Genomic DNA, 16,265 nt, shown 5'->3' on the forward strand with positions numbered 1-16,265 from the left:
ATGCCAGGAGGCACAGGAATTTATAGAATCACAATCTCCTATCTTTCAAAAGGAGGTTTATGAGGAGGATGATGCCACTCAAGAACATCTGTAAAGCCCAGATTATATACCGAGGTTTGCTCAAAGTCATTCAGTTCATCAGGACTGACATGGACAATTCAGGGCATCAGGAAGCTTTTCCAGAATTTTTATTACCAAACTACATTGTTTTGAGTCAAGGTAGAGTACGTCATAGTGACAACTCGGCATGGTTAGCACGCAGGAAGCGCTTACAAACTGTCATGGGTTGAGTGAACATAGGAAAGGATAGTGAAATTAATAGCTAAGACCCAAGTCAGACTTCACTAATTGATAGTCAACACTTATTGACGTTACTAGGAACTAGGCACTAAAGTGCTTTACATTTATTTTCTAATTTAGTCTTCAAAATAGCCCTTTGAGCTAGGGGCAACAAATAGCCACATTTTTCAAAAGAGGAAACAGACACAGAGAGGGTAAGAAAGTTGTTCAGGACCTCACAGCTAGTAAATGATGGAACTGGTATTGAAGCCCAGGCAGTCTGACTCAGGAATGATGCTCTGAATCCCTCCGCCGCCTCCCTGTAGTAGTAGTTGCAGAAGCTGTAGCAGCAATGGTGGTAGTGGTGATAGCAACAACTACCATAATAATAATAACAGCAGGAGCCAAAGTGCAAGACTGCACGATGCGTCATAGGCTCCAGGTGCTTTACACACATGAACTCATTCAGTCATCATAACAACCCCTCACGTAGGTACTACCATTACCCCAATGTATGGAAGAGGAAGCTGAGGCACAGAAAGATTAGTTAACTTCTCCAAGGTCAGATGCTTGTAAATTACAGAGTGGTCACCTGAACCCAGGTCTGACCGGTCCCGGAGCCTCTACCTGAACCACTATACCCTCTTTCTTTCTTTCTTTCTTTCTTTCTTTCTTTCTTTCTTTCTTTCTTTCTTTCTTTCTTTCTTTCTTATTTATTTATTTATTTATTTATTTATTTATTTATTTATGGCTGTGTTGGGTCTTCGTTTCTGTGCGAGGGCTTTCTCCAGTTGCAGCGAGCAGGGGCCACTCTTCATCGCGGTGCGCGGGCCTCTCACTGTCGCGGCCTCTCTTGTTGAGGAGCACAAGCTCCAGATGCGCAGGCTCAGTAGGTGTGGCTCACGGGCCTAGTTGCTCCGCGGCATGTGGGATCTTCCCAGACCAGGGCTCGAACCCGTGTCCCCTGCATTGGCAGGCAGACTCTCAACCACTGCGCCACCAGGGAAGCCCCCCACTTTCTTCTGTCACTTATCAATGATCTACAGAGCCTACCTGGTGCCACGTGCTGGGCGTGCAAAGGTGCAGAAGGGGCACGTGTGCTGCCCAGCTGGAGCTCAGAGCCTAGCGAGAGACACGGAGAAGCAACCAGGCAACCATGAGAGTGTGATTATCAGTGTCATGATACGGGAAGTACAGGGTGCCAGGGGAGCGCCCAGAAAGGGCCATCAACTCAGACCAGGGAGCCAGGGATGCCTTCCAGAAGGCAGTGACATCGATGTAGTCTGGAGGGCGAGGGGGAGTCTGCCAGATGAACACGGGTAGGCAGGCACTCCTTGAGAAGAAAAAGACTGGAGGCACTTATTATTTACTCTACAAATACACATTCAGTTACCATGCGGATTTTTTTTCTTTTTCTCTTGATGTGAATATTCTTCCAGATAAGTGTCAGTTGCTTTGATGGAATCAATTGCTGAGAGTATCTTAGAGCAGGGGTTGGTCCACAAACTACGGTTCATGAGTCACATCTGGCCCAATACCTGTATATGTTTGGCTGTCAAGCAACAAATAATTTTTATATTTTTAAAGGCTGGAAAAAAAATAAACGGAGACAGTATGTGGCCAGCAAAACCTAAAGTATTTACTATTGGCCCTTTACAGTAAAAGTTTGCTGATCTCTGACATGAAGAATGAATGTCTGTGAATGTGTGTACGTGTTAGAGAAAAGTAGAAGAAATGGAGAAGGAGAGATCCTAGTGTAGTGGAACAAGGCAGTTGTTCTGATCCCCGCCCTGACCCCTGATCAGCAGCCCCTGTGGACCCTCTGGATCCGATGCAGCTATTCTTGAAGGTACGCATCTCCACCTTCGCACTAGTACACTAAGGGCTCCATCCCTCCGGTCCCCACCTGTCTCTTCAGGTCCAGATCCACAGTCCCAATGTATCCTGGGCACCTGTATCAGGAACACCTCGGGCACCACAAACACAGCAGGTCAAACCCTAATGTGTGACCTTCTTTCCTACATTTCTTCCTCATCTCTGCCTGTCCATCTCTCATCTAATGACCTCCTCTTCTCCCACTTAGTACCTACAGATATCAGAGTATTAATTCAGAGACAGCTTCCTCTCTAGTTTCTCTGTCAGTCTAGTCAACCTATCTTTTGTACTGTCACCAGAATCAGTTTTCCAAACTACAGATCATCACAACCCATCTTGAATCTGTCAATGGATCCCATTTTCTAAATAAAGTACAAATCCCTTGCCTTAAAAAACAAGGTCCTTCAGTCTGACCTCAGACTTCCTTTAAGAGCCCTCTCCCATCCTCCAGTCCAAACTTTCAGTTTCAGCTGCACTGTGGCCCTCATACTCTCTCAAACCTCACTTTCCTCATGCCTTTGCATGCTCTGTTCTCTCTGTGTAGAATGCCTTTCCAGCTCTTCGCTCTTTGGTTAAACATGCCTGGAGACCCAGATTAAGTGACACTCCTGGAAGAGCCCCCCTGACTCTCCAAGTTAGTGCTTTGGTTCCTACACTTACTAACTGCATTCAAGCTGTGCATTCTCTAATCTCTCTACTATTCTAGACTAACCTGCTTCTTGAATAAATACTGGCACACAATAGGTCTGTTAAATGGATTTAATTTTACAAAAAAAAGGGAAGGCATCTTGGAACATTATTCTTAATCATGTATGGCCCTGCCCCATCTCTTCTGCTGAGCTCTGAGCACATGTGGACTCCCAGTCATTATGCCTTGTCCTCTTGTCTCCAGAAGGATTTCAGAGTTTCTCACAACAGAAGCAAGGTTGGAAGAGGACCATTTACCCCAGGGAATGCTGGGACCGTCAGTTCGATATACATGACATAGTCACAGGACAAGCAGAAGCCAGAAATGCTTAGGCTGCTTTAAGATATGTTAAATTCTAGGTTAAAAAAAGTTAAAATTTAAAAAAAATTAAAAATAAAATAAACAACCCTATTTACTCACTAAAACAAAAAATCTTTCATGCTAACCTTGGCTCTTTAACTTAGTTCTAGTTATTCGAATGAATAAACAGACCTAGAATTCAGATTTTTCCACCACTCAGAACTTTCCTAGATTTACCCAATCTGGTGAGCTTTCAATAAGATCTCTGAATGTGAATGGCCTCACACACTAAAGAGGAAATTTCTCCTTATTTACATAAGTTGAAATCAGATTTGGATGTAGTTCAAAGTTTCTGAGTATTACATTTAATGGTACTCCAGAAATTCACAGACAGTATTTATAGAGAAGATAGTTTTGACACTCATGAAATCTGGTCAGAAAGTGCTATGATATTCTTCTTGGGATTTTAAAAAAGGTTATTTCTGAGATAACTTTGTAAAACATTACAATAATGCATTAGTTAGATCCTCGATTCCTAAAGATGGTGTGAAGCCAATTACTATTATTCACAGCAGGGAAAGAGCTTAGAAATACTTAACTGAGAAAATTCACCATCCCACCACTCCTTACTTTATTCTGGAAATAGCTGGAAATAAGCCCACAGCACACAGTTCCACAAAAGCTGAGACATCACACTTAATTCCTTACAAAAACGAGGAAAGAGACTGGGAGGTCAAATTGCAAAACCAAACTCAAGAAATAAAAACAAAACACTAGCAATGAAAATACTTCTCGGGCTTCTCTGGTGGTGCAGTGGTTAAGAATTCACCTGCCCATGCAGGGGATACGGGTTCGAGCCCTGGTCTGGGAAGAACCCACATGCCACGGAGCAACTAAGCCCATGCACCACAACTACTGAGCTTGCACTCTAGAGCCCGCGAGCCACAACTACTGAGCCCATGTGCCACAACTACTGAAGTCTGCGCGCCTAGAGCCTGTGCTCCGCAACGAGAAGCCACCGCAATGAGAAGCCCGCACACCGCAACGAGGAGTAGCCCCCGCTCACCGCAAGTAGAGAAAGCTGTGCACAGCAACGAAGACCCAATACAGCCAAAAATAAATAAATAAATAAATTTATAAAAAAAAGAAAATGCTTCTCATAGAAGTGTTTCTCTTTAATTTAAAAAAAAAGTGTTTGCTAGATTTGGATATCATTTTGGATCAAAGTTCACCCCTAGACTTTGCTATTTTCATCACAATGTTTTCAGTATTACAATATAAATGAAAAAGGTCCATAAAAAATTGAAACCAGAGTTGATGGATGTCAAGGTTTAAGGAGGAAACCAAGTCACAATGAAGTTGGTGCTGACTCAGATTCTTTACCTGCTTAATTGTCAGGAGCTCTTTTGAGTTTTGAGTCAAATAACTTTAGACATTAAAACAATTACAATTCTGTCTCCACCAGTACTTTCACCTTCCAGGCCAGGGAAGTGAAGATAAATCTATCAACACCAATGAGACTTCAAGAAAAAGTTGCCCATGATTTTGTGAGGCTACTTTTAATAATTTCTGAAGTGGGACTTTAGGAAACATACTTACTCTCCAATAGGATAATAGTTTGTGTATTTTTCACTCTTCCCTTTGAAATCAAAACATTAAATTGAGCTCATGTGATTTAAGGAAAAAAAAAAAAAAAGACATGTTGCCCAAGGATGGGTTTAGAGTCCAAAGAAAAGGGAAGAGCTAGCAAGTATCCAGTCTGTTTGTTCCAAGAACCATCAATTCAGGGGACAAAGCAGTTTTCTCTCTATTCCTGAATTTCTCTGGTTTGGATATTGGCAATACTAATTTGAGAATGACCAGTTTCTACATTTCTCTTGAGGCTGTATGGAACCCACTTAAATCCCCAAGGAAGCAAATAAACGTTTTTGCTTTTTTTTTCCTTTGAGTGGTTGGTTTCATATTCTTAAATGACTTTCTATTATAAAAACAATAGCTTTTTATTGTAAAAATAAAGAACAGTTACAATCGTTTAGCAGCTTGGCACTTCTCTTTCCAATTTTTTAATCTTTGCCTAGAGTTTCATCGAGCTGAGATCACTCTATACATACAATTTTTATCTAGCTCACTGAGCCAAGACATGAGCATGTTCCAAATGTTATTAAGGATTAAAATATAACCGTAAAGGTTACTTAATAATAATTCACTTTAAGGATGTACCATAATTTAATAAATCACTCTCCTTTGTTGGACACCTAGAATGCTTTTAAGTTTTTTTTTTTTTTTTTTTTTTTTTTCTTAATTTTATTTATTTATTTATTTATTTTTATTTTTGGCTGTGCTGGGTCTTCGGTTCGTGCGAGGGCTTTCTCTAGTTGCGGCAAGTGGGGGCCACTCTTCATCGCGGTGCGGGGACCGCTCTTCATCGCGGTGCGCGGGCCTTTCACTATCGCGGCCCCTCCCGTTGCGGGGCACAGGCTCCAGACGCGCAGGCTCAGCAGCTGTGGCTCACGGGCCCAGCTGCTCCGTGGCATGTGGGATCTTCCCAGACCAGGGCTCGAACCCGTGTCTCCTGCATTAGCAGGCAGATTCTCAACCACTGCGCCACCAGGGAAGCCCCAGCTTTTAAGTTTTCACTATTGTAAATAATACTTTAATAAGCACTATTTAGTCATTAAGCTTTTGCTGAATTTCAGATATCTATAAAGTGTATGTTTAGAAGTGGAAATTCCAGGACAAAGGATTTGGCACATTGCATTCATCATTTCTGATTTGTAGTGCTATCGGCAGTGTATGAAAGTGTCTCCCTCCTGACACATTTATAATTAATAACATTTATTTTCTAAACTATGTTGATAAGAGAAAATGGTATCTCAAGGATTTAATTTACCTTTTTATTACTTGTAAAGTTGAAAAGGCTTTATATACTGTTTACCATTTGTATTTCCTTTTATTGTGAAATGTCTACTTTGCCCATTTATTTGCTGGGTTTTACTATTTTTTAATAGATTATACATATTCTTTATATATTAGGGATATTAACTCTTTATTGAAAATATTTTTCAAGTTATCTCCTGGTAACTTTGAAGTCATTAAATCTATAGGTTTTTTTTTTCTTTGTTTCATTCATTGCTTCTAAATTTAGAAAGGTCTTTCTCATCAAGACATTTGACACTATATAATTAAATTTTCTTCAAAATCTTTGATGATTTAATTTTTAAAATATTAATGCTTTAAATCATATGAACTGTTCTCTCTACCAAATAATTAATTTTCCCAGCATTGTATGCAGAACAGTTATTTCTTTCTAACTAATGTTCTATCTAAAGTTGGAAATAATTTTATTTAGTTATACTTCTAGGTTAAGATATCAGCCTTCTAGTAGTACCTGGCTGCCCTCCTTGTATCCAGATCCTCGTTGTATAATCTTGCAGTTACTGGAGTGTACTCCTTCACCCCTGACTTTGGGCTCAACTGTGCAACTTGCTTTGATTCATGTGATTGTAAATAGAAGTGATCCTATGTCAGTCCTCATCTAGGCCTCAAGAGATGCCGCAGGTTCCCACTTGCCTTCTTGAGCCTCTGTGATCACCACATAGCTGCTTTCTCCTTTAGCCTGGGTCCCCAAAGAAGCACACATAGAATGGAGCTGTCCCAGCTGCCCTACCTATGTGCCAAGGCTGGGTGAGGCACAGCTGCCGAACTGCACTCAACTGAGATCAGCTGAGCTGCCACCCAACTTGTAGATGTGTAAGAAATAAATTCTTATTGTCTTCTGCTACTGAGATTTTATTGGTAGGATTGGTAGGTTGTTGATAGGATTTTAGCAGGAAGAGAGAAGTGGATATCCTGAACAATAGAAGGAAAAAAGGAAAAGAAAGGGATAGACTTTATGGACACCCACGTGGAGAGGCAGAGATGGCCAGATATGAAATAGTTACTTGGAATCAAAAAGGAATAAGACTCCAGTGGTTGAAAAAAAAAAAAAAGCCAAACTCTTTTAAAGTCAGACACATACTTGTATTGACAAGCTCTCATGGCAGAATTTGTATGTGTTTTTCACCCAGACTTCAAGCTTAAACACAGGCTGTTCCCACCCAAGAAGTAAATAGAAAAAAAAAAAAAAAAAAGATTTAATCTCCCCTGCCCCAACCCTGAAAAAAAAAAAACTTCAGGGGAAAATATTTATTAAGTTTGAGTTTTCCTGAATATACTTTTTAAAGATTTTTCTTCTTTTTAAAAATTTTTTTAATTTTTTACTAGATCTTTATTGGAGTATAATTGCTTCACAATACTGTGTTAGTTTCTGTTGTACAACAAAGCAAATCAGCCATATGCATACACATGTCCCCATATCCCCTCCCTCTTGAGCCCCCCTCCCATCCTCCCTATCCCACCCCTCTAAGGTCATCGCAAAGCACCGAGCGGATCTCCCTGTGCTATGCTGCTGCTTCCCACCAGCCAACTATTTTACATTCGGTAGTGTATATATGTCCATGCTACTCTCACTTCGCCCCAGCTTCACCCTCCCACCCCGTGTCCTCAAGTTCATTCTCTATGTCCACATCTTTATTCCTGCCCTGCAACTAGGTTCATCAGTACCATTTTTTTTTCTTTTTAGATTCCATATATATGCGTTAGCATATGGTATTTGTTTTTCTCTTTCTGACTTACTTCACTCTGTATGACAGACTCTAGGTCCATCCACCTCACTACAAATAACTCAATTTCGTTTCTTTTTATGGCTGAGTAATATTCCATTGTATATATGTGCCACATCTTCTTTATCCATTCATCTGTCGATGGACATTTAGGTTGGTTCCATGTCCTGGCTATTGTAAATAGAGCTGCAGTGAACATTTTGGTACATGACTCTTTTTGAATTATGGTTTTCTCAGGGTATATGCCCAGTAGTGGGATTGCTCGGTCATATGATAGTTCTATTTTTAGTTTTCTAAGGAAACTCTATACTGTTTTCCATAGTGGTTGTATCAATTTACATTCCCACCAACAGTGCAGGAGGGTTCCTTTTACACACAAAAAAGACTCACACTCTGAGATTTTGCACAAAGCAGAAAACCCAAGTATTCATCCTAGTCTCTCACCTTCTGTTGAAATCAACCTGGATGGAATGATCAATGACAAGGTCAGCGGGACAGATAGGGTTTATTTTCTCTGGATTTCCTCCTAACTTTTTCACAGCATCACGCATGGCAGCAAAGTCAACCACAGCTGGCACACCCCTAAGAAAAGGGAGATTAAGCAGAAAACAAATCTGTTAAACAAGTGCCATGGGATTTTTCAGCTTTTGCCTCTGCTGATAATATTGGCAATGGGGCTGTCTCATCAGTGGTGCTAACAATGGATGTGTTAGAAAAGTGAAAGTGTCTAGACACATTCCCTTCAGCAGAAATCACATCAGTAATAAGTGCCACGACTGAGTGGTACCTCTATATGCAATTTTATCCCTGCATTGAAGTTCACAGCCAATATGGTCTAAACAGAGAAACTGTGGGAAAGCTGGCAATTAAAAACTCTGGAACTTTTTCTGCCATCACTGTTCCCTATTCATATGGTGGGCTGACAAAGACCTGGACAAGATATACGGATCACGCCCTTCAACTTCAGACCAAATTTAAAGGAATGGATATAATTCAGAAAAGTAGGCTGTGAATCAAATTTATACTAAGTGAATGCTTCCTTTTTATTAGAGAATAAAATTTGGGTGATCTGCCTCTAAAAAAAATGAAATTTGCTCTCCAGAAGGAATAAAATAACATCATTTCAAAATGAAACGGTAATGTCTCAAAATGAAGCTGTGATGGGGAGCAATTCCTGGGAATAGCAGGATGTGAGCAGAGGCTTAACAGCAACACAACAGGCCTTGTGAACTACGTATCTCCCCTCAGGCGAAACATATCAACATTCCAAGGACAGCTGTTTGAAACCTGGCTCCTTGGGTGATAGGACACAGGGGCGAAAAGATTCCGAGATAGCTCCACTCCATGCTGTTTCTTTCAGCTTTTGCTAGTACACTTAGGACTAGGATATTGAAGACCAAGGACAAAGACCTTTGCCACTGGAAAAGGTGGAGTGAGTATGCATCCTGATTTGCCTGAGATTATCTCTTCCCGTCTGGGATGACTGCCCCCTTTTGCTTCCAACCGTCTCTGAATGTTGAGTGAAAAATTATACAGTCACTGTGTTTTTTATTTTTGCTTTTAAGAAGCTTTCTTTAAAGGCTGACAAGGGATGCAGAGAAAGAGTGGAGTGACATGAGGCTCACGTGAAGTCCTGCAGGATGACGCGGGCAGGCTTAAATGGCACTTCTATGTTCTTATGCTGCATGACATTCCAATTTAGGATATTTTCAACATCATTTTTCTTCACCAAAAATTGATCACAGTTCCGAATGGCTGCCTCCAGGAGAACTCTGATAGAAAATGGTAGTCGTCCTAGGAGTAAAAGAGAAAGTATAACAAAACAAAACCCATGAGACATCTTATTATAAGAGCTCTCTAAAGCCGAACTCCATACAGACTTGATACAAGGCATCACACTGTTCTTGCAGCAGGGGAAGAGAGTAAATTTAAACTGATCTCAACAGTTTAAAATACAAGACTATTGAATGGATTTAGGAGACATTCAGTACTAGAAAATACCAACAGCCTAGGCAAAAAGAAAATATTACAGTTAAACCTTTCATAATAAATGGTTGCCTAGCCTTGGAATCCAGTAACAGAATTTCCCTTAAGTCATCACGAAAGACATCAGTCTAGATAATTTACTGTATTACTGTTAGCAAGTAACACACACATACACACAGTAGTATTTCTTATGAAACCTAGTGTTTAAGAAATGAGAAAATAACCCCTTTACAATTATTATAATAAGACTAAAGAATAGTCAGATACATCTTTCAAAGGAAATAAACCCCTAAACACCACATAGTATGGTCATTGGTAACTGTGTTTTCTAGAATAAAACAATGGTAATTCATAAGAAAAGTTATTTTGTTTATAAAAGAAATGGTCCATCCGGATACATGAGAATTATTTACCAGTATTATCCAGAAAAGGCAAGACTACAAAGGTAGAGAAGCACAGGAGTTGGAATAAAAAAGGCTTGTGTTTTCATCCTCTTCTGCTACCTACATAGTTGTTATTTAATCGTATCATTTACTCTCTCTGGGCCTCAGCTTCCTCAGGACTTCTTATGTTTTTAAACATAACATGATAGGGTTGTTATTCAGATTAAACAATATATATGTACAAACACTCTCTATACTAAATGTTATGTACATGTTACATATATATAATCATTATTATCTACTTGAAAACGAGCAATGTAAGAAAGGTGTGTATTTGTGTGGTTAACCCAAGACCATTCAGCCATCTCTGCTACTCCCTCTTCCAACTCTCCTAAAGGCTAATTTATTAAGTAGCTAACTTATTATGCAAATGATATTCCAATTACTATCAGAGCACTTACATCACAGAGCCATGTACCTACCATATCTTGAATCCTCCAATTTATTCAAATTGAAGAATTTCTTTCCTGGTTGTGCAGGATCCAAAGGCTCAGCGAGGTGTGCAAATGGGTTGCTCATGATTCCTGATGGCCACGTGTCCCTGAAAAGGACAGAGAACATTTAATTTCTACTCTCAAGGCTGGACCTTTTTTATTCAATGAGTGTTTGCCCTCTTTAACAATTTTGATACACATTCACTTCAAGAAATCACTTATTATCTTCTCAGAGTAGGGGAAAGGTGGGACAAAAATGAATAAAAAAATGATATCCTTAGCAAAGAAAGTGGGCTCTGTGAAGCTATTTGTGAAAGCTAGGATTCACCTCTCAAGAGTACATACAATTCCAAACTTCTTTTGCCTTATCTGTATACAACTTTCCAAATTTCTTGCACTGATAAGTCATGAGGAAAAAGGGAAATGAAGGATGTGTTGCATGGTAAATCTCGAATATATGAACAGACCTCTGAGCTGGACTCATGTTTTGCTTGATAGGAGGTTAAGAGGTCCGGAGCAGGTAACATAGTGCAACTGTATAAAACTTGAACTCTGGAAGAGCGGACTTGAAAGCAGCTGTCTTCTGTTGTAACTGTCTCTGCAGCGTTTTAAATAAACCTGTTAGTTGGAAGTCTTCCCCACTCACTTTTGAGTTGGTAGCAAGAGTGAGTTCACATCAGGTAATCTTTAAGATACACTGTGGTGGCATAAAGGCCCAAACTCCCCAGATATGTTTGGAGAGGACCCTCTACCCCAGCTCTGGGCAGAATTTCTCCTTATCTTTTTATAAATTATAAGTGGTGAACAAGAAAGGACACTGTTCCTGGCCTCCACCACACAGATAAACAGCGATTTCAAATAACTTAACTGTATAACTTAGAGCAAAACACTCCAGGGTGGGAGTTGGAAGACTTGCTTTCTAGTCCTACCCCTTGGGCAAAAATCCTTTAATCGATCCATTCTCCAACAGTCTTAATTTTAAGATAATAATAGTAACATTCCCCTATCTAATCCAAGGTTTTTATGAATAAATATTCATAAAACCTATTTTTGGGATGACCGATATGGAATGATCAACATATTACTATGAAATAAAAACAAGTACAATATCTTATTCAACTTATGATTGGGTAACACCCTGATAAACCCGTTGTAAACTGAAAATATCGTAAGTTGAAATGTATTTAATATACTAAGCTACTGAACATCACAGCTTAGCCTAGCCTACCTCAAATATTCTCAGAACACTTACGTTAGCTTACAGTTGGGCAAAATCATCTAACAAAGAGCCTCTTGTATAACGAAGTGCTGAATATCTCATGTAATTTATTGACTACTGTACTGAAAATAAAAAGCAGGGTGGTTGTCTGGGTACAGAATGGTTGTAAGGGTATCGGTTGTTCATCCTCCTGATCGTGTGGCTGACTGGGACTCATCACAAGAGAGTATTGTACCACATACCACCAGCCCCGGGGAAAGATCAAAATTCAAAATTCAAAGTGTGTTTCTACTGAATGCCTATCGCTTTTGCACCAAAGTGGTCAAAAAATTGTAAGTCAAACCATTGTAAGTCAAGGACCGTTTGTACAGAAAACAACTGTTTGTGGGGATAACAAGTGACAAGTGGGCCTTGTCTCCATAGACAGGCCCATGTCTTCGTTCAGACACAAAAGAGACTGGTTCCTTTAAGAGGGACAGAGGCCTAGAAGTCAGGATTGGGAGAAAGACTCAGCTTCATTGTATATCCTTTGGTATTATTTGCATTTTTAACTGTACAAATATAACTGTTTGAAAACTAGTTAAAAACTTAAAAGAGATAGACGATGAGCACACCCACCATGTCTAAAGTCCAGTGCCAGGCAGTTCGGGGGAGAGGCAGCTGAGTGAGAAGCAACCCCTGCCTTCCTGGAGTTGCGAGTGCAGAGACAATGGGATGAGCCGGGCACCGACCGGCAACAGGCATGAGAGAATGAGAAGGAAGGGTGTGGTGGTCTGCCGAGCGCCTTTTTACTAGGAATCGCCTCTTTCCCCTAGTCCCACGTGGTTTTTGCAGGAGCTGTCATTTGGTGGGGGAGAGGGAAGGCCAACTGACTTCTCTAGGAATTCCGGAACTGAAATTAAAGAAAGCCTAGCACGGGACGCTGGGGCGTGCCCTAGATCATCTGCAGTAGAATTACCTGGGGCTCTTTCTTGTTAAAAATAGGCTCCCGAGTCCCACCGCTGAGCTACTGAATCAGAAGGGGCTGGGGGAGGCAGCAGGAATTCGACAGTCTCCCAGGTATCTCTAGCACGTGTCCAGTTTGAGAATCATTGCTGGGCACCGTGGAGGGCCAGGTGAGGAAGGTACACTGGATTCAGAAAGCAGGGAGGTACCGTGGAAAGTATATGTTTGAGAGGGGGAGTGAATCGCAACCGAAACACCACACGGTTCAGGAAGGGGGCCTGAACAAGTGATGCGGGCAGCGCAGGGGCCTGGCAGCCAGGGCAACGTTTGCCCGGCTAAGGGAGTGGCAGCCGCTTGGCTCCGGCCGCAGGCTGCATGCAGGAATATGCCAGCCCAGTGTGGACACAGCCAAGTTTTCAAGCGAGGCTGGCAATCTGGATTTCTACACGAACATTCTTGATTTATAAATGTTGGTAACTAGATTTTTCTCAACTGCTGAGTGGGCCTGCAGCACAATGGCCAAACCAAACACGCCTGAGGGCACTACCTGACCTGCGTTCTAACTTAGCCTGGCAGATGTTTCGGAGGAATGGGAGGTAACCACAGAGAGAAAACTCAGGCAGGAAACTCTGGAAGTGGTGGGAACCCCTCGCTGAACTGGGCATGGTGGGCTGTTCATATCTTTCAAAAGCCTGAAGTCACTGAATCATCCCTAAAGGGGCTCAGTCTGCCAAAATTCTGTGGTTAAAACCAGTTGCCAAATTGTACCCATATTTGCCATGGTGCAGTGAGGACACAGGACACAACGTGTCAGTTTGCTTCCCCGTAGCTTATAAATGCCCTGGCAGAACTTTGGAAGCCTTACACGATTCCTGCTGTTCCTACCACCCTACAAAGCCAGCTGGTATTTCAGGATGGATATAGTGACCAGTATGGCTCTTGTAGAAAATGTGTCGTATAACGCACTCTCCATCTGCCTCCTTTTTTCCTTAGAGACTAGATAATTGTGTAGTTTCACTATATAAATGAAGGAAATTTTACTTGCAGAAGTTAGGAGAGAGAAGAGCCAATGACTAATTACTAAGTGTCAGCACGTGCCAAGTGCTTCATACCATCTTCTATAACTCTGGCAACATCTCTGTAAATTCCAGCCTATCATTACTCCCATTTTACAGCTGAGAAAAGTGCAGCTCAGAGAGATGGAAAAACTCGCCTCGGGGCATACATCCAGAAAGAGGCAGAGCTAGGTTTTGAACTCTGGCTTTTTCCACCAGCCCCTTGGGGCTGCCTCTCCAGGTGTGGCAACTCCTGGTTTGAAGATGGTGCTGGCTGGAGGTCACCAACCAACCCCCAGAGCTGAAAAAAGCCAGGAGACGCATGGGCCTGAGAAATCCTCCTACAAGAGGCAGTTTTGAATACTAGAGTTGCCTTTCCTTCTTTCTAGGGGTCACCCAGCACAATGGCCTGAGCCAGGCATTGATTGTCACATGTCCCTTGCCACTCTGAGCCACAGGTCAGTGGAAAGCAACAGCAGCTGTGTTTTTGCAACCCCAAACTGGTTTTGCTTGGAAGTTGGGAAATGGACCTTCCCCCTCCACCACCACCCCCTTATAAGCCTGGAGGGTTCTGGAAATCAGAGCCACTCCACAGTTTCACTCATTCTATCACTCTTGTTTCAAATGACCTTATAGGAGTTCCCAGTGCTTTAGTAATCCCAAGAGGGAGCCAAAACAACCACATGCCAAGGAGGGTGTGAGGGGAAAGAGCTCTGGTTTGGAAACAATCCAGATCCAAAGTAGAATCTAGGCATTGTGAATGCACCTAGGTCTGCCTTACCCTGGCCAGAATCCTAGCCCATCCCCAAACCTTGAGTATTACCCCAAATTATCCCAAGATCTGTGATTTTGCTAGAAACGCCACCAACTGGTCAGGGAATCCTGTCTACTTCCACAACCACAGAAAGCACAGACCCCACTGTTTCAATTCCTTTCTTATCTGCATTGTTCCTGCCTTTTTTTCTGTTTTGTCTAGTCCCCGTTCAATACTAATAAAAGAGAGGAATGAGCAAACAGAGAGGATCTGGGGGGAGAGGGTGGAGTGTCATCCTAGGTTTTTTCTCTTTTGGAAGAGGGAAGAATTAGTAGGCATGGAAATATGTTCGGGTTGCTGCCTCTCGTGTTCCACAGAATAAGGTGGTACTGCATGGAGGCAAAGGAAATAAGAAAGAGAAAGAGAAAAAAGAAAAGGAAAGAAGGGGAAATGATGTCTTTTTTTTTTTTTTTTTTTTTTTTTTTTTTTAATCCTAAGCAATTTACCAATAATTTTAATCCTTCCAGCTCTCCCTTACTCTTACGATACCTATTTCTCAAACTCAAAGAAAATCAAAATACTTCCGTCTTTCTTTATCTCCCATTCCTCTCAGTCTCATGCCCCTGTCTTCTATTCCATTCTATTTGAACCTAGGTTACCAGTTCTATCACTTCAACCACTTTATGTCAAAACCTTTAACTCCCTAAAGCTCTACTATAACACCATTTTGCAAAATAAACAAAAACTAGATCAAACTGTCACTTTTCCCACATCTACATCAAAACTACTATACACTACTGGGGTGAGAATCTCAAAACAATGTGTTTGTGACAATCTTAAAAAGAGAATGCACAATTGGAACTAGAATGGGAAACGATATCTTTTAAGCAGCGAGTTTACAGCTCATTCAGAACTTGCCCTTCCTGAACACTTGTGTTGAGAAGGCTAGGACTGCTCATATCTGCCTGGCCTCTGAATCAAGTGGGACCCATGGACAGTTCTCAAAGAAAAGGAATCCAAAAAGAGACACTTGCACCGTCTCTGAAACCCTTCACTACATCTGTTCACATTCGGAAAGAAAAGATAATTATTTGGTAGAGAAAAGGTGTCTCTCAAAGCTAACCCATCCTGAAATACCAGCTGGGTGACTTGGCATGATCCTTACAGATACATTTTGTGCATCAAAGAGTAGGGGTGGGGAAGGGAGTGCTGGACACCAGATTTTTAAAGTAAATTACTAAAAATACTAAATAGTAGGCACAGGCAGGCAGATCTGAGACACTTAACACATGAACTACACTCCCAGTAAAAAAAGTTGAGGGAGTTCAGTGCTGGGGATCCTCTCCAGCCACAGACAGTGTTGCTGCCAACTGACCTTTGGCCTCAATTTAGGACACTGGCATGTGACTTGGAGAGGCACCTTCACTTGTACATGTGTGGCTTGGCATTGATCCATCACCACAGGCTAGGGACACTTTGATGTTAGATGTTAAGGAGGTAATGAGATAAATCGGAGAATGGTGAGCCTACCTTAAAGAACCTTACCTAGGACTACATCAGGGGACCAACATTCCCCTGATGAGGAAATAGAGGCCCTAAAAAGAAGTTGACGGTCTGGGGTCACAG

At 41.5% G+C, this 16,265-nt stretch overlaps 1 protein-coding gene across 1 annotated transcript in view; it reads right to left on the reverse strand.

The window, feature by feature from the left end:
- ACO1 (aconitase 1) overlaps positions 1 to 16,265 on the reverse strand; it is a 60,947-nt gene that overhangs the window by 28,775 nt on the left and 15,907 nt on the right. The window contains exons 2-4 of the mRNA XM_057547907.1: positions 10,655 to 10,773; positions 9,429 to 9,597; positions 8,248 to 8,385 (exon numbers count right to left, since the gene is read on the reverse strand). Coding sequence (XP_057403890.1) covers positions 8,248 to 8,385; positions 9,429 to 9,597; positions 10,655 to 10,751 — 404 coding nt within the window. The 5' untranslated portion in view covers positions 10,752 to 10,773. The remainder of the gene's footprint in view (positions 1 to 8,247; positions 8,386 to 9,428; positions 9,598 to 10,654; positions 10,774 to 16,265) is intronic.

The sequence above is a fragment of the Balaenoptera acutorostrata genome, chromosome 6, assembly GCF_949987535.1.
Source record: "Balaenoptera acutorostrata chromosome 6, mBalAcu1.1, whole genome shotgun sequence".
Lineage (NCBI taxonomy): Eukaryota > Metazoa > Chordata > Mammalia > Artiodactyla > Balaenopteridae > Balaenoptera > Balaenoptera acutorostrata.